Here is an 18,813-nt window from a genome sequence, read left to right on the forward strand (position 1 = left end):
TATGAAATAGTGAATTACTGTGTAATACGTTGTTGTTCCGGTTTCAGCTCATTGACAAATTACATTATATGTTGCACTAAACATTTGAGGGAAAAAAAACAATGAGCCATTTTGTTTTTCAATAAGAATAAAAGTCATTAACACACAATATGCTTTTAAATGTACAAGGCAACAGAACAATAGATGCCCATATCATTCCAACAACGATAATAATTATCATCCTCAACATAATAATCATCCTTATAATAAAAAATAATTATAATAATTATAATTAAAATCATCATCCCCATGATAATAATCAGCCTTTATAATAATAATAATAATTATCATCCTCATAATAATAACAAATAATATCTCCTCCTTTAGTATTCTAAGACTATGATTCAGGGTTTTAAGGAAAACAACTTTCAGTTCTGTCATTAGAACTTGATGGAGATGATCTAAACTGAACAGAGAAATAAAAAACAAGTGCATCACACAATCCTTCTTTCTTTCAACTCAACACCATCCGTCACGCAAGTCAATTTAAGGTCATTAAAAAAAAACATTCCAACAACGTATTTGTGTTCCTTTCCTTTCACCAACACCAGTTTAACAAAAAAATCAAAATAAAATAAATTATCAATACGATTCCTCCATTCATCACCAAGAAGTCAACCATGTGGATGTGGATCCCGTGGAAAAACATGATTGGTCAATCCCGAACGACTCGACTTTAAAGGATCCTTAAGTTTCCAGTTGTACAATTTTGTCTCCTTTTCCAAAAAAAAAAGCCCAAAAAAACACAAAGAACCATGAGAAGGCGATTAAGACTGAATCCCGATGTGTTTTGGCTCCTCTCACTGGCAAATAACTTGAATTCAGCAGGTTCCACTGTTCTAATATAAACAGACTTCAGCGGCTGGTTGAATCAGCGTCACTGCCCGAGAGGTTAGAAACTAGAATACCACCTTAAAAAACTGTCGCTCATCCAACTGTTAACAAGTTCACGTCCAATCAAAACATCCATCAGTCCACCCATCCACCTAATCTGCTCTTCAGTAACTAAGCGTATAAGACGTTGCCAAACAGCGGCGTCCATCGATAAAAGTCACGTTTGTCGCCGGATGTGTTTACTTACAATAAGAACTCGTAAGGTTAATTTTTTGATCCCTGGTAGTGAACCCCGACTGATCCACGTCACAATCTTTCCAACTGATCCGGTATTGGGAGAATAGCTTCATGCAACGGGGGGCAATCGTGACGTCACATTCTTTGGCGAAAGACAAATTTTCCAAAAAAATATTCCTGTGAGACTGATCCTGCCGAGGTTTGGTTTTTAGTATTAATTGTCAACATCGCACCTGCCTTACGCAGTACCTTACAAATCCTTCATCACGCTGGTAAATTACTTTTACGAGAAGGTCCTTTTTCCGATATACTGTATATTCCGATATACTGTATTCTGATTCTGAAGTATAACTGGGGAAAGGGCAAAGCATGTTCTGATTGTGTGGCAGGTGGCTCAAGCGATTCTCTCAATTCGGGATGAATTAAAAAAATTCCAAAGATGCCAATCAGTCTGGTCGAATCCCAATGATGGAAAAACAAGGCTTGGATTTCCTCCAAAAAAAAGTACCAGTGTTTCCCTTTTTATCTGTGATTTGGCTCTAATTTCAGTGCAATGATGTTTCGGGAAAGGGTCGCAGTGTTCGGCCAACCCACCTTAAGAGCCCCAAACCCAAGCCTCCTCCCACCCGTCCTACATAGGTCATACGTCCTACACCACCCTGCCCCACCCTTATCCCGCTCCCTTTGAAACCATTAACCATCAGCAAGTAACGTCTCTCACCTGCCACGCCCTGTCGCCTCGGCCCGAGCGGGAACGCCCATGTGTCGGCGATGGGTTTGCTCAAAGGTATCAAAGGCTCATGGTACACTGCCAAACCGCCACGACGACGACTGCCAATAGTGTTTTGGCTTTGCACCCCGCACACCACTTGTTATTGAACACCGTTCTCCACCCGAGACACCTTCCAATTCAAACCGCTGACCAGTAAGAAGCAACAGAGCAATGCGCTCGGGAAAACTACCCGATCATCGGCATATCGGCATATTAGACGGTCGTCTGCTGTTGGGAAGTCTTGTGACGACGCAATAACTAAGCCAAAATGTAATAAATGTAACTTTTAGGTCTAAAATAGTCTGTACATGGGCTGTTGATGGTGGACGGCTTAGGGCTAACTGTGCCTCTGGACAGATTCCCGAAGGTTTTTAAACGTGTTGACTTTTCCCTTTTGTGACGGTGCAAAATGTCCATTTGTCCGTCCGGACTGCGTCACAGGTTCAAAGTCTAAAATGGATTCCAGACTCCCAGGAGACGGAAGAAATGCCCGGGCCGCAGGTTTGACATCCATGGTCCTTAAGGGGAATTGAGGAAATTAAGACGGCTGTAATTTGAATCTTTGAGTCTCCGATTTTTTGAATGACGATGCTGTCCGACTAAGACCTTTACCCCGAAGCCTGGAAGCTGTCGGTGAAACTCGACAGATGTCAGGATATTTGTTTCACTTCCTTTACTCCTTCCCCTCCTGCGAGTCTCAGAAATGAGCGGCGGATCCCGCCGAGGCCCTTCACGTTTTTCGTTTTCTCCTCGGACTTTGTAGGACTCGGTTAGACTTCTCAGGGGGCCCTAGGAGGTCTTGACTAGGTCGTAGACGTAGATGAGGAGATCGTCGTCAAACTTGATGAAGTAGACAGAGGGCTTGGCCTCCACCTGGTGGACCACCATGCCGGTGCGCTTGCCCCCGTCCTCCTTGGCGTACTCCACCTGCTTCCCCACCAGCGAGTCCACCACCTCACCAGGCTCTGGCTCCGAAGGGATGCTGTCGTCTTGAGAGAATTAACATAATGTGTATGTACATTTATATATACAGTATGCATATATTTTATATATATTTAGATATACTGTATATATATCTATATGTATACACGCAATGTTCAAATGTTTCAAGTGATACACACAGTATATGTACAGATTTTATTTTATGCTGGTAACTATGCATGCAAACTTGCACAATTTCCTATTTCAAAACTATTGATAGGTTTACTTTTTATTCGTTGCCAAATGTTTTCTTTAATTTAAAATATTCTACTTTTTAGTTTAGTTATTTTTTATTATGTCTTTTGTTATTACTTTATTTTCATTGCCTATTGTTTTGATTTGAGCTGCCATAAAACCGTAATATCTACTGTACCTACCAACCTACCTATTTATCTAACTACCCACCAACCTATTTACCTACCTACCTACACAGCTATCTACCTACCTATTTATCTACCTACCTACCTATTTAGTTACCTTTCTACCTACCTACCTACCTATTTACCTACCTACCTACAGTACCTACCAATCTATTTATTTACCTACCCACATACCTACCCACCTATTTGTCTACCTACATACCTACGTACGTACCTACCTATTTATTTACCTACCTACCTACCTTTTGTGGAGCTTTTTTAAAGACACTCACTGGAGTCTGGCACGATCTTCAGGTCTCCTTCCTTGTAGTCGTCCAGCAGCTGGTACATGTAGAGCACCGGGTCCTTTTCATAAGTGATGTAGAACCAGGCGGTCATGATGGGCGCCCGGGCCAGCACCATGCCCCTCCACTCCTCCTTGGGCCCCTCCTCCGTCTCAAACATGTGCTCCACCGCCTTGCCGATCATGGTGTCGGCCAGGCCCGGGTCGGCTGAGCGGGGGTGGGCTGCGGCGGGGGTAGAGTATTGAGAGGATCAATAACCCAACCTTGAAGTAATAGTAATGAACAAAAACAAAGTAAGTAATGGTAATGGATTAGATAGGTCGGTAGGTAGGTAGGTAAATAGCTAGGTAGGTAAGTACTTTGGTAGATAGGTAGCTAGATAAGCAGGTAGGTAGATAGGTATGTAGGAGGTAGATAGGTAGGTTGGGGGTAGGTTTGTAGATAAATGGGTAGGTAGGTAGGTAGGGAGGTTGATAGGTAGTAAGACCGGAAGTTACATAGGTAGGAGGTAGGCGAGTAGATAGGTAGGTGTTTAGAAAGGTAGGTAGTTAGGTTGGTAGGTAGGTATAAACATGGGTAGGCAGGTAGATAGGTAGGTATGGTGTAGGTAGGTAGCTAGGTAGGAAGATAGATAGGTATGGTATAGATAGGTTGGGAGCTAGACAATTACAATAGATTAGAGTAGTACTTTATTCATCACCAGAGGGAACACATCAAAAATAGGCAATAACAACAAAATAATAAAATAAAATAAAAACTACAATCCCTGATGTACAATTTTTCGGAATATGTACAATACGCTTCATTACTCTGATTCCTATTTATGTTGTTTCTACCTATGTATATATTTTCTATATATTTTATATTGTTTATAATGCTTACCTTGATTCTTACTAATTTTTAGTTACTACGACTCTTTATCGATGCTCTCTATTTTCTGCTGTCACTTTTTGCTGCTGTAACTGTGCAAATTCCCCCGTTGTGCGACTAATAACGTCTTTTCTAATCTTAATACAAATAAAAAATAGAAGGAATCAGCAATACACAATGCACAATGAGCCTAAAGGTTAACGATCGCCCTGCGTGTCAACCCTTCGAAGTGTCAAACCAGTGCTGGAGCAGAAGTAATAGTTAGTATCAGAGAGGCTGTGAGGAGCAGCGGCCTCACCCTGCCGGTCGGGCAGGACCTCCAGGCCCTGGACCCGCTCGTCCTTATGGAGCTCCACTCCATACACACAGTCAAAGCCATCGTACTTTATCAGGTAGAGGGAGGGCTTGACTGGCACCTGAGGGAGAGACAGACAGACAGACAGACAGAGAGGGAGGGAGGGAGAGAGAGAGAGAGACAGAGGGGGAGAGAGCGTGACGAGGCAGCCGCCACCTGAGGCTCCTGTTCCGTCGGAAACGTCCGTTCGGCTGAATTTAAGTGTTTTTTAACGATTCTTCATTTGAACAAGCTGCACCAGGTGCTTGTGCAGGTCCACACCCTGGGGCCTGGTTACCATCTTTTCCTCGTGCCTCAATGTGATTGTTAGTTAGAATGAGTTAGTCAGTTAGAACGGTATCTCGACTCTTTGCGGAATCCTGGATCCTGATTGGTCGACGGCAGCAGCCAGCGCTGGGTTATTCCTGAATAACGTCTGTTTATAACGACCGTTGTCAAGGCAACCACTCCTCCTGCTTCCACCTCCCTCCTCAACATGCTAATGCTAACACTGGCTAGCGAGTCATACTAGTTGTTTAACTAGTCATACTAGTAATAAAACTATTCATACTAGTTATTAAACTAAACATACTGGTTGTTAAACTAGAAATACAAGTTATAAAACTATTCATAATAGTTATAAAACAAGTTATATAACGAGACATACTAGTTAAAACACAAGTTATAAAACTAGACATACTAGTTGTAAAACTAGTTATAGAACTATACATAGTAGTTATAAAACTAGACATATTAGTTATAAAACTAGTTATAAAACTAGACGTAATAGTTATGGTATTAAACAGGTCCCGATAAAGCGTAGTATCTATAAGCTCCGATGGTACCGGTACTGGTAACGGTAGGTTAATTTAGGTTATATAACAGGTTTAAAAGTTGAAATAACATTAAGATAATTGTGTAAGCAGCATTTTCTCTCTTATCAGAAGAGACGTCTCCTCTCTCTCTATGGCTGGAGATATGGGCGAGGGGGGCGGGGCCGATTCTGCTTACACTTAAAGCAAAGAACTTTTGCCCATGGTCTTAAATGAAAACAACACTCAAGATGTCAAATGTGTGAATTCAATCTTAAAATACATCAAATATTCAATACTCAATTTTTAAATTAAAGCTTGAAGCAACATGACACACGCATGATACCTTCTTACATCAAACACTGTAGTGAGTGAAAAAATATGATTAGATCCTTCCCCAGTCACTGAAAGTAACCCGTACGGATCAGGGAGCATCTACGTTCCCATACACCACTAAGACCATCCCTACGGAGCCCCACTCCTCCACGACTAACGACTAAAAACAAACGTTTTTTAGTCGCTTCATTTGGAGGAGCGGGGCGGGGCGATGAGGGTGCACAGAGAACCGTGTTTGACTCACACTTATAATAATGTATTTATGATTCCCCTTATTCATAATTCCTTATTTAAATCTTATTCCTGTGCATTTTGTAAACTTCTATCTGTTTTATCCTGTTACTGTTTTATCCTGTTACTGTTTTATCCTGTTACTGTTTTATCCTGTTACTGAAATCCACACTGGCTGAAAAAACAAACAAACAAACAAAATAAATAAATAAAAACGACTGCTCGACTTGAAGAATCTCAGTCGACTAATGGGTTTCCGACTGATGATTCAACTCGTCCACATTTCAGAGGGCAGCCCTATTAGTCATAAAAACTAGTTATAAAACACGACATACTACTTATAAAACACGACATACTACTTATAAAACTAGACATACTACTTGTAAAACTAGACATACTACTTATAAATCAATTGTTAAATCATTTCTAATCAGTGGAGTGTGTCACCGTATGATTGTAGGTTAACATGTGGTAAAAAATAGTTGCTGGATCGTCAGCTGCCATGGTAAGTACAAAAAAAACCATCCTTCCCTCAATCCATCCCTCCACCCCTCTCTCTATCCCTCTATTCCTCCACCTCTCCATCCCTCCCTCCATCCCTCTAACCCTCCCTCCACCCCTCCATTCTTACCTCCCTCCATCCTTATATTCCTCCACCTCTCCACCCCTTCATTATTCCCTCTATCCCTCCCTCATCCCTCCATTCTTTACCTCTACCCCCCCTCCACCCCTTCCTCCATCCCTCTAGCCCTCCATCCATCCCTCTAACCCTCCCTCCACCCTCCATTCTTCCCTCCACCCCTCCCTCCATCCATCCGTCCGTCAGCACCTGGTCGAGGACGGTTCCCTTCCAGACGACGTGTCTGCTTTCATCCTTCCAGACGTGCTTTATCCTGCATCCCACCACGTTGTGTCTGGTCTGGGACAAGGCCTTGGGGCTCGCTTCCGGGCTGCTCTTGTGCTTTCTAAAAATATAAAACAGTAAAAAATACTTTTTAAAATTTGTTATTTATTGATTTTTTAAATCAAAATCTGTACTGGTCTGTAACTCATTTGGCATCAGTTCCCGCAGTCCTAACGTCTGGTCCCTCAAGCTCCCATGAAACAAAGCACTCCTGAAATGCTGGTTTTATTATTATTTTTTTGTTTATTTCGTTTGTTTGTATGTATAGTGTGGCTATAGTTTCCATCATGGCCTAAATGACTATAACTCAATGCACCGCAAAGTATAAAAATCCTTCTTTAGGGTCAAATTTGTGTAGATTTCGAAATTGCGATCAATCGCGATTAATGACACAAATATCATGCGATTAATTATGATTAATTCTTTTGATCCGTTGACAGCGCAAACATATTTACTGTTTCTACAGGCAATTTAACAGGACCATAACTGTCCCTATTTTTTGTTGTATGTGATGAGTTTTTCCAGGTTTTTCCAGGTTCCTGCTTTGTCCTGCGTAGTACCCATCCTGCACCTCTGGGGGGCTCTCGTCGTGCTGTGGTGTAAGCAGGGGGATATAAGTCCTGCACTTTTAGGGTGCAGGTCCGTCACGATTACGCCATTCCACTTAGGCAGTCAATGGACCATCATTTGGAGGTATATGCTGTTCTTTTCCCGTTCAGGCACCAGTACACTGAATTCAGTACACTGACCGTGGGGTTCAAGGGACATTTTTGCCAGTGTTCTCATTCCCGCAAATGACTTCTTTCTTTGGTTACAGTACACCGCCTACTTCATCATAAAGAAAGCGGCGTCTTGGCAGAACACCGGGACCCATCTGGCTTCATGCTTTCCACTCCACGGTCTGTTCTGTGGGATATTTTCACTTCACCTGATAAAATTGTACATTTCAGACGTACTTATGGGGGTTCTTCTTTTTCATCATGGTTACAGAGGCGCCTGCATGTCCTGCCCAGGGGTAAACACGAACAAGCAAACAAACAAACAAACAAATAAATCACAGCCCGTTCTCCTGGTCACTTCAAGAAATACATATTTCCAACAACAGAAATAACAAATAATATGACTCATATCATCATCATATGTATTATTGGAATTGTATACTGTTTGCAAATGTATGTATTGTCAATGCAAACAGTACATTTAATGCATTATTGTACTCCATGGTCCCGCTTAAAGATACAATAAGTCTTATTCCATTCTACCCTCGCTGTAGTTTCTATGGCTTCCTTTAGGGGACGCTATTCGTGGGCAATTGTCCAATGTTACTGTTTGCGTCTTTAAAATAGGTAACAGAAACAGGTAAAGCCAATTTCTGGACTAATTAATCAACACTTTGACTTAAACATCTGATAACAAATCAAACAGTAACACATTGAAGTATTTACACTCTTTAATGCAATCTCCTCTAAAGCTATTTATGCTGAGAATTATATTATAATTTTCATGAATAATTTTAATATATTATAGAATAATCGTGACTAATATCATTATATTATTTCTATAATTGCTAAATTCCTTATTTATAAGGATTTTATTATGTTATGACTCATTTTTATTTTAAATTATTGTGACTACTATTTTTATTTGTATTCCTTATTATTTATTTTCTTTTTTTTTTGCACCTTTTCCAACCGACATTTTTCCTTGAGCAACTTGTTGGCACCTTCCTTTGGGATGAAAGCTTTGATCTCTATCCTCCCCGTCATCTCTATCACGTTACTGGATCTCATCTCTGAGTTGCTGTTTTTTGTTCATAGTACAGCAGTTGTTACTCCCACCCGCTCTCCTTCCTCTGCTCTCCCTCCCAGGTGTCCGGAATCAGGTCTTGGTCGCCCCGCTCCTTTAAAAGGACCCTCCTGGGAGCAGAGCCGTTTGTTTTCTTCCTTTTTGAGGGTGGAGGTCTGCTGGTCCACCTTTCGCTGCTTCACTTGTTAGTTTAGTTATTTTCTCCCTTTTGGTAGATTGAGGAGAAGCACCTAATTCAGCGGGCCCCCTGTAAGGGCGGTTAGGGTGCTCCACCCTCCTCCCTTTCTTCAGTTCGGCCAGACCACCTGATTATTGTAGTACGTTTGGTTTAAATAAAATCTCACTTTTTACCTTTAACTGGGGCTGGTGTCCATAACATGTTACCATAACATAAGTCTATGTCAGCCCTGTCCTGTTATCTTATCTGGTCTTGTCTCTGACCTGTATCAGCTGTTGGTCTTGGTCCTGCAGAGTTCTAGAGGCAGACGGCAGCAGCGCCGCCGGGCTCCAACGCTCCAACACCAGCCCAGAGCTGGAAGACAAGAGGGGGCTACCATGACACTCAGGACACCGTCCAACAGCGTGGCTCTGTGGAATTTCAGACAGCCAAGGTTGTTCCCTCAAGGGCCGCTGTCCCAGGGACCTGGGTTTGAATCCCATACGATCCTGAAGGGGAGTTTACTCTCTCAAGGTGAGTTGTAGTGACTCCAGGTCACTCGAGGTGAGCACAAACTAAAAAACAAAATCCAACCAATCCAAGGCTAAATGTCCCTTGGTTTAAAATGTTTGTATCATACAAGTAGAAACAAACAATAAATCTAAAATATAAACACAGGAACCACACAGGATGCAGCTGCAGGAGAAAAAAAACCACATTGACCCAGATCCAGCTTTGTTTAACAGTTTTTATTTGAGTAACGGTTTATATTTGAGAAGATACGGTATCTATAAAACATGCCCTAATGTTGTGGCCCCAGGAAAAAAAATAGCTTGTTGACCCGGGAAAAGGAGGAGGTTTAATTACTCGCAAAGGGAGGTTGAAGTCCGTCCCCTGCCATGACGCAATGGCTTTTAGACCAATCGCGACAAGGGGAGCTCTCAGAGTGAGGAAAGGCAAAGATGAAAGGCAAAGTTCGACGCAGTGGATTAGACTGAGAACACCGCAAGAACCCAGATCACCAAGTCAACTCGTTCTTATCTTCTTCTGAACACATCTTTTTGGTCAAAAACTTCCACTTCTTTTTATCCACCGTAACATTGACACCCTCCTGAAAAGGTCATTGTTACTGTCACCGCGGAGAGTGTTTGCAGGTCAAACAAACACCCCTGCTACATCCCCTGCACTGTTGCAATCGTACAGTTTCCACGCACAAAGGGCTTTTTCATACGCATAAAACTGCATTAACCCAGACGCAAAAAAACAGTAATGTGAGATGCTTCAAGAGGACGATGAGGAATCCCCGGGTTCTCTCAGAACGGAAACCCAGGAAGCGTCATCCTGTCCGCAACTGTAAGGATATGGACAATGTTAAGATCGGCCACAAAATACTTTCATCATTTGTTCAAATGCTGTCCCGCCTCATACGGCCACAGGGGAGTTATCCCCGAGACACAAGCTCCTCCGCAAAGCATTGATGAATCCATTTGAATACCAAACTCCTACAATAGGTTTCCTGCCACGGCAACACAAGACATGTAGGTGTGTGGAGTCTGTGAACATGAGATGTAGGCGACAGAGCAGAAAACGGCTTCTGACCTCGATATCCAGCCCAGGCTGCAGCTGAGGAACGACTTCCTCATTTGCTTTGGTGAGTTTGGGAGGATTCTCTTCATCTGAGACTGGTACTTGATATATACAGTAAGTACTTACATATGCAAACAAAATAGATAGTTGTTTCAACTGCTAAACAGGTAAATCCTACTTTACAGCTTATGCATTTGAATATATAAATATAGAGTATCTATTTTTTCATTAAGGGCAGACTTTGGCCTTTGGTGATACCACCGCTGGTCTGCTCTCCCAGCAGAAGGAAACAACCCTGACCCTGGAGTGAAAATGTATTTCAAGCATGTTTCACACTCCACTATCAGTGGCCCATTTCTATATCTATGTTTACAGACATTCCAGGTCAACAGAACGGACTGCAGAGGCTTGATTGACCGGTGGGATACCCTAACTACCGAACCCTAACCTCCAAGCCCCATGGACAAAAGCCGCCTCCAACTCTGCACTGGAACTGTGACATTTGATGGACAAAAGGGGGAGAGAAGGGGGAGGTCGATACAATCTCCTAACATTTCAGTTCGAGATTATTTTTAGATGGCTTTCCTCGACAGCGCCCAACGAGATCCAGCGAACCAGTAAGGAGCACGCAAGCCGCACGGTCCCATCTGGTTCCAACGTTCTCCAGACATTCCGTGACCTTTAGTGCCTCCGCACCAAGCTATCCGGTGTCCCATACTGCCACATCACCTCCACCAGGAAACGCCCTCGCCAAGCGTGGGGCCATGATTGCTTCCAGATCCACGCCGCCTTCATTTTCAAACTCTGTACGGGGATCGTAGCCGTTCAATCTGCCTCGTTAGGGGACCTTTTCATATCGTGTCCTCCTACAGTCCAAGCTTGATTCACCTTCATATCCACATGCCGGGGTGTTTCAACTCACTGATATGAAGCTGGTCCTAAAAAGTAAGTTTAACCAACGTGGTTCACCCTGATGAAACACCAAAATATGTGATCTTATGAAGAGCAAGTCATGGTGAATTTATTGGCGTTTAAATTTTTGTTTCATGGTATGGTATCTGTTTCAGTCTTTCAATGCATTGCACATGTGATCGTTTTACATCATTTATCAGCTTCAGGCAAAAGGCAGAACACAGGCTACATTGCTCGTATCGCTTCATGTTATAATTTTTACACAAGTTGAAGTCAGCTAAAAATTATTGTTGATCCAAGTCCTTGTGAATTGCATTGTTATGGCCTTTTTTTTAATGATCTGCAGTTTTTCTTGTGCTGGAGTGAATTCCAAGAAAATCTCCCAGAGGCCGTTGCATTTTTTATTACTCGGCTCAAAAAGGCCCCAGCAACCGGCGTCTGGGAATGAGCACTGCAGCACTGCACAGAGCTACAACGCTGGTTTTCTCCTCTGCTAGAGGTTTGCAATGCATCGTGGTCCACATCTTACAAGGAACCAACTGGAGCCGAGCTCTTCAGTTCATAGTCAGTTAATAAGCAGCAGGGTTATAACAACCGAGTTTGGATTTCGGTTTTGAGTCCACGTTTTTATTGATTTTATATAAGCTGCTGTTACAATGCAATTACCCCCCACAGGGAAGGATGGATAAAGAGAAAGGAAAAAGTCGCTTACCTAAAAAAATAAAAAGTCTTCAACTAGCTGGGATGCTGACCTGAGGTTTGCTGGTTCAACTCCCAGAGCACTCGGAGGAGAAGTCTAGCATAAGAAAAAGAACAGAGGAGTCAATGGGAAGCCGATGGTGAAGTCCTTTCCCTCCTCCTTCGGCCCTGTAGAGGCTCTATATGGTTCTACGGACTAAGGAATGTGTGCATTAAATAACATATATTGTGTTTGTCTGTGCCATTCCCACAACATCTGGATTCCATCAGGTCCCTGCAGCCTCCACACAGCTGGGGCTGCAGGAATACAGAGACGGAACATTTCAGGGGAAGCAAATAAGTCAAAACCTGCAGTTTTTTTCTTTACAAACTACCGTCTCGCTGCTCTTAAGCAAAGCACTAGACCTTACATTTTGCTTTGCCTTGTTTTGCTACCGTCTGCTTGTCTTGGGCCCAAGTGTTGTCCTCAGGGTGTGAGTAAGTGTCGGTCAATGAAATGACACTGCAATTTTCACCAAAGGTTAAAACCAAAAACACATCAATTCCACCGAATGATTAAACAAGTAAATGGCTGGAAATCGTTAAAGCAGTGACTGCGCCATGCCGTCGGGAGTCCATACACGGTCAGAAGACTGACGAGCGCTGGTGGGTCGTGGCGGTTTGCCTGGTTAGACACCCCGGCCACCATCCACTCATACCAGAGACTTACATTTTATCCTTTAAAGACAACTTTCACCAAAATATAACACTGATTTTTGGAACAATAATCTCTTTTAGTCAATATAGTATTCCAGGAAAGTACTATATATTCAGTACAGGACAGAGGTCGGTATCAGGTGGAAACAGGGCAGGTTATGAACCAGATGATTCGATGAACCGTTATTACAGTTTAGTATACCTTTAGGTCAGATAGCAAGGTTGGATAAGTTATTCCACCAGTAATGTGGAATACAGGGGGGTAGCTCAGGCGGTAGAGCAGGTGGTCTAGTGATCTAAAGGTTGCTGGTTGGATCCCAGGCTCCTCCTGCTAGCATGCTGTAGTGTCCTTGAGCAAGACACTTAACCCCTGATGGCTGCGTCCGTCAGTGTTTGAACAATTGTAAGTCGCTTTGGATAAAAGCGTCTGCTAAATGAAATGTAATGTACTGTACACAGAACTTTCATTCATTCAACCTTTATTTAAATTATCTGGAACACAATTGTGGGTAGCCCTCATTTAAAATGACGCCAAGATCACATCATGCAGCGATAAATAAATTAAAAACAATAAAATACAAACACAACACAGATAAAATCAATTAACACAATTACAGATTGAGGCAAGGAGGTGTGTGACCATGGTTTTACATTGTCCATAAGTTAGTAGAGAATTCAAGACTATTCCAAGAAGCTGCAGGGGCATTACAACAAAAGGCTGAAATTCCAAGCTCAGACCGCGTTCAGGGAACCTCAAGCATAAGTCGGTCATTTGTGCAAGTTCCATAGGGTCCATAGTTCCAATCCAATGTCGTTGCCATATAAGGTTGTCATTTCTCGGCAATGGCCTCAAAGATAAACGGATACCGATGTTTATTACGCCTCTCTGTCAGACAAGACCAGGTGAGGACAAGGATCTTCTTGGATTTTTCTCTACAGGTATGTGTAGAGTGAGTTGGTTCCTGTAGAACAGGTAAGGGTACGTTTAGTAGAAGAGTATAAGTATAAGAAGAGTCCATGCTGAGTAAGATGTGCAACACATCTGTAACAACTTTGTCACATAACCAAAAGTGTTGCTGGAAACAAAAACAAAAGGCCATAAAATGCAATTTTTAAAGTTATTGCAATTTTATAATAATAATAATAATTATTATTATTTATTTTTTTTATTTTTATTTTTTTTCAAGTTTAAGGTGGAGGTGGGTGAATCCAATCAAGAACCAGGAAGGAGGAATCCAGGAGGAGGTAAGAGGTCCTGGACCCTCCTGGTCTTTCTGAGGAGGTAAGAGGTCCTGGAGGTCTTTCTGAGGAGGTAGGAAGTCCTGGAGGTCCTGGTTTTTCTGAGGAGGTAAGAAGTCCTGGAGCCTTCTGGTCTTTCTGAGGAGGTAAGAAGTCCTGGAGCCTTCTGGTCTTTTTGAAGAGGTAAGTCCTGGAGGTCTTTCTGAGGACGTAAGAGGTCCTGGAGCCTCCTGGTCTTTCTGAGGGGGTAAGAGGTCCTGGAGCCTCCCGGTCTTTCTGAGGAGGTAAGAAGTCCTGGGCCCTCCTGGTCAGACTGGTAAAACCCTGTCATCTGCACCAACAAATAGTGACAGAAAGTTTGACACTTTTTGAAGATTTGGTTCCTGGCGAGTCACTCAGTAAGAAGAGTGGTTGCATTACCGACACTTGGTCTGTTTGCGTCAGTTGTTGTTATGCACAGTCAGCACGGCAGGATTCCCGTAAACGATGAGGAAGAGCGAGAAGGGTCGCTTCGGCGCTGGATCCCACAAAGTCTTTCAGTTCCCTAAAAACGATCTGTTTTGGCCGAGAAATGAGTGAAGGGAAGTGAAGTAAAAATAATTTACTTCTGACAAAATGCAAATTGCAAATGCCAGTTGTGAATCAGACACATTCAATATGAATTATGTCCGATGCCTCGGCCCTTCACCCGCACGGATTTGGTCCTGAGTGTTTATTATGGAACATTCTCACGCTCGCCAGCCCACTCACTGAAACGCAACTCAAGAAGCTTGTTTGACCATGTTGCTCTTTTCGTTGCTCAGCGAATCGGGGTTCGAGTCTCGGTGAATCGAGGTTTGATTCCAACAGCTGTGAGGCGCCAGCAGCCGTACGTCACCGCCGCGAAGTGCGTCGCCTCATTTTGTTGATTGGTCAGTTCACACCGGGTCCGTCTTCATTCCGTTTACCACGCGCTGGTGACAGCATCACTCTGCTGACTTTCCACTGAAACAACAAACTGTGGAATGTACGAACCTTTAAAGGGTTCAAGTGAATCTTTGCTTTTCATTTCATTCGCATTCATAGTCTGTTTGTTTGTGAACGTAGTTGGAGATGTGTTCATTGAGATTGACAGGCACTAGGACCCCTGAGCCTACCTGAGCTGCATGGCCAGGTGCATTCTAGGGGATGGTAGCTCAGGCGGTAGAGCTGGTGGTCTAGTCATCTAAAGGTTGCTGGTTGGATCCCAGGCTCCTCCTGCTAGCATGCTGTAGTGTCCTTGAGCAAGACACTTAGCCCCTAATTGCTCCTGATGGCTGCGTCCATCGGTGTTTGAACAATTGTAAGTCGCTTTGGATAAAAGCGTCTGCTAAATGACTAAATGTAAATGTAATGAATGAAATAACGCAAACACAATCCCGTAGAGATGCATCGATCCACTGTTTTTCAGTTCCAATTCGATGCATACAGTATGTGCCGATACTGATACGGATTCCCATACCTTTTTTCTATATCTCATAAGCCCGTTTGTAATTGTTTGGCAGCCCCTTATTGTTATTGTTCGGGAAGAAAATTCTCAGAACTTTGAAGCCTAAAACTATCTTGAAAACCAACTTTGGCATAACACACAAACACGGTTTATGTCTTGTTTGAACGGCGCTGTCACAAAGACCCCAGGGTTGAACTTTCATCCAAATCGATCCACATACGGAGCAGATATTAGTGAAAAACCAACCAAATGTAGATCGATATTACCAAGATGGCTCAGTACATGACGCTGAAACATGTCCAACCCGACTAAAACTATCTGAAGGAAATTATATTTGTGTGTAAACGTTACAGTGCTTTTCATGCAGAAACACCACAGCTCCCCCGTTTACCGGTGTTTGTGTACAGGCCAGTCAGTCTATCAAGTTCCAATACGGCAGCGACGTTGACGTGGGATTGTTTTGGTTTTGAAGCGGACGCAACCAGCACTTATCAATCAGTCGTTTTTGATCCTCATCCGGGGATTGGCCACGCGGCTGTAACTACAACTCCCAGCATCTTTACGGCGACGCATGTTATACACGCAGGAATGGCGGCCTCTTACTTTGCGGACCAACGCAGCTGAGCCGCCGCTCCGATCACAGTGCTTTGTGCAACTCCAACCGCCGGCTCCTGCCTGCGCTTTACAGCCGAATCATTTGCCGAGGAGGCAAGCCATTAAATCGGCAAAATAAAACGGCGGATTCATGGTCCAACGCAAGCTAAGGAATGGAATGCGGAACGGCAGGCGGAGCGGCAGGCAGAGTGGCGACGTCAGTCCGACATCCCATGAGCGAATAACGTCAGCATCGGCGCCCGGTACTGATATTTGATCGGACCCATCTCTACTTCCCCGGTATGAAGTAAAATCTAAAGTCTATCCTGGGCGTGACATTTGTTCTCCTGCTGGAATGATAATATTTTCTTTACATTAGTGAGGTTTCATTTGTTGTGGCGAAAAGTAATTCACGTGAGGACTGCATATCAGCCATTTTAGGTATGCGATTTATGTACACCGGGCTTGGTAATTGAATATTTTCACTAAATGCATCTGTTTGAATGGACCTCTATGGGAATCTACGCTCCAGTTTTTACGCTTGGGCCCGGAGAAATGGAACCCAGTCTGAAAAAAACAAACCGCGAGGAATCCGGGAGGCTGGCGGCGTGACACCCTAACCCCACGCCGACGCTTGGTGTGACCTTCCACGTCGATCAACGTGGTCGCGTATCTGAAGCGCTGACGCCTGACGCGCCGCTTCTGGTGTGGCCCCCGCAGTGCGACGCACGGCTCCTCCTTCTCCTCCAGAGATTCGTTCGCTACGACCGCGTCGTCCCGCGACCGCTCATCCCCTGCGTGCGACAGCGGCTCCTGCCCCGCCGCAGCTGCCCCGTCGGCCATGTTGCTGCCGCCCGCGCTCTGCGCCGTTCACGCCCCTGCGTCTTCGCGGGGCGCCCGTGGAGAGGCGCCGCGGCACGACGCCTGCGGGCCGCACGGTTCGTCATTTCAGAGGGAAACATAAACACGCGTCCCCTGCGGAACGCCGACGGGCGCCGGACGTTCCGCCTCCCTCCCCCCCGCTCGGCCGCTCGGCGTCGCGGCTCCCGGGGCCCCGTGCGCACGGGCGGCAGGGCGCTAATCGGGGCGTTCTCACCTTTCTCACCTTTCTCACCTTTCTCACCTTTCTCACCTTTTCGCTGCGGGAACTTTGCGCCGCTTCCCGCGCTGCTCCGCGGCTCCAGCCACCGACACAAGTTGCCTCTGGGGGGCGAGAGACTCGTGAACGATCCGTCCGCCGCGAACGGAAGCCGCGAGGGAGTCGACCCGGGGATCGCGCACGGAAGCCGATCCGAGTGTCGGTCCCCGCCTCGGGCAGCCGTCGCGTCTGGATCCTGCGTCCCATAATATGTGGTGGAACGTCAGATGGAGCACCTTGTGGAACTCCTTGGAAACTTCCTTTGTGTAGTTTGCAAAGTGTGAACAAAGTAAAAAGTAGACACAGTTGATTCATGTAAGAATACTATGCAGCGAATAATATACTAGATTCAAGATTCAAGATTTTTTATTTGTCACATACATATACATACTTCCATACATATATACAGTGAAATGTAATGACTACAGAGTTAATACTGTAATTAGTCATTGCTTGCCAACGCTGACCTCACCAGGGGTCCTAACTGAGCCATGCACTAGGCTCCACTACCTACTGTACTGTATGTAGCATACTGTACCGCATACTGTGTCACTGTTCAGGGTTGTTCGTGATGCCGTATTGCTGCGCCGTACTGTTGTATACTGTGCTGTATTATCCCAAACACTACCTCACACTATTCACATTCACATGCCACTTTAATTCACATGCCACTTTAAATGCACATATCTGTATATACATAGGCATATTCCTTCTATCTATTCCATTTTAATTCAATTTATTTTTTATTGTATTTTATTCTATATATTTTTTATCTTATTCTATAAGTATTCCACTTACTGTATTACGTTTTAGGAGTCAGTTAGTCGGTCTATTAGAAAGGAATTTTCTACTTTTTTATTTTATTTTATTTTTGTACTTTTTCCTAGGACTTATTGTGTGCTATCACCGGGTGCGTTGCATTACATTTCACTGCATATATGTATGGAAGTATGTATATGTATGTGACAAATAAGAAATCTTGAATCTTGAATCTTGAATCTTGAATCTTGCTTCATATTCATTATAATTCATATTCATTCACGCATAATTCAAATTGGATATTGTAACTGATTTATACTTCCACATTCCGCCAAAATATATCATTGGTATTATATTAATTACATCAAGTTTTATTTTTAATGTGATTCACAATTTGCAGTTATCGTCAAAATAAATATTTTTGAGATACTTGGTCTCAAAATATTCCAGCATCCACACTTTGCATTCTTCAGTCTTAATAAATCACTTACAGAGGATTGGGTGGGTGTGGGGTTTTTTTTTGTGTGTGCGAGAACTCCGTGTCCAACAGAGCTGCACCGAAGCTCTGACTCGTTCGCCCGTAAAATCCACTCTTTCTTTATTTATTTATTTTTACCAAGTGACTCGTCAGGAAGCGGATCTCAGAAAATGCGCCGAAGCGCTCACCGCCGCTGCCAGATAGTGACACCGCCGGGGAACGCGTGGACTCCGGTTGGCGCATTATTGTTGTGCGGCCCGCTGCGA

The 18,813-nt window shown here is 43.8% G+C and overlaps 1 protein-coding gene across 3 annotated transcripts; it reads right to left on the bottom strand.

Moving 5' to 3' along the window:
* Positions 1-1,794: 1,794 nt before the first annotated feature.
* Positions 1,795-17,378, bottom strand: LOC307243455 (spindlin-Z-like). 3 transcript variants are annotated; one of them, XM_080018275.1, is made up of 8 exons: positions 17,305-17,359; positions 12,189-12,272; positions 9,262-9,352; positions 7,971-8,019; positions 6,940-7,075; positions 4,696-4,813; positions 3,516-3,749; positions 1,795-2,871 (listed from the first exon to the last, which is right to left on the bottom strand). In XM_080018275.1, exons 4-8 carry the CDS (start codon positions 7,994-7,996, stop codon positions 2,672-2,674), a joined length of 714 nt encoding a protein of 237 aa, XP_079874401.1. In that variant the 5' UTR covers positions 7,997-8,019; positions 9,262-9,352; positions 12,189-12,272; positions 17,305-17,359; the 3' UTR covers positions 1,795-2,671. The 3 variants fall into 3 exon arrangements, with proteins under 3 accessions (XP_079874401.1, XP_079874400.1, XP_079874402.1); XM_080018274.1 differs by lacking the exon at positions 12,189-12,272 and having other exon boundaries at positions 17,305-17,378; XM_080018276.1 differs by lacking the exon at positions 12,189-12,272 and having other exon boundaries at positions 17,296-17,351.
* Positions 17,379-18,813: the final 1,435 nt, after the last annotated feature.

This window comes from Zeus faber, assembly GCF_960531495.2.
Source record: "Zeus faber genome assembly, chromosome: 17".
NCBI classification, from domain to species: Eukaryota; Metazoa; Chordata; class Actinopteri; order Zeiformes; family Zeidae; genus Zeus; species Zeus faber.

What these genes read in the sequence shown, in the direction of transcription:
- LOC307243455 (XM_080018274.1), bottom strand. Translation starts at nt 7,996, where the DNA reads ATGATGAAAAAGAAGAACCCCCATAA. An exon ending in AGGGAACCGTCCTCGACCAG is followed by an intron (nt 4,814 to 6,939) that starts GTGCTGACGGAC and finishes TCTCTCCCTCAG; the next exon opens with GTGCCAGTCAAGCCCTCCCT. An exon ending in GGTCCTGCCCGACCGGCAGG is followed by an intron (nt 3,750 to 4,695) that starts GTGAGGCCGCTG and finishes CCCCCGCCGCAG; the next exon opens with CCCACCCCCGCTCAGCCGAC.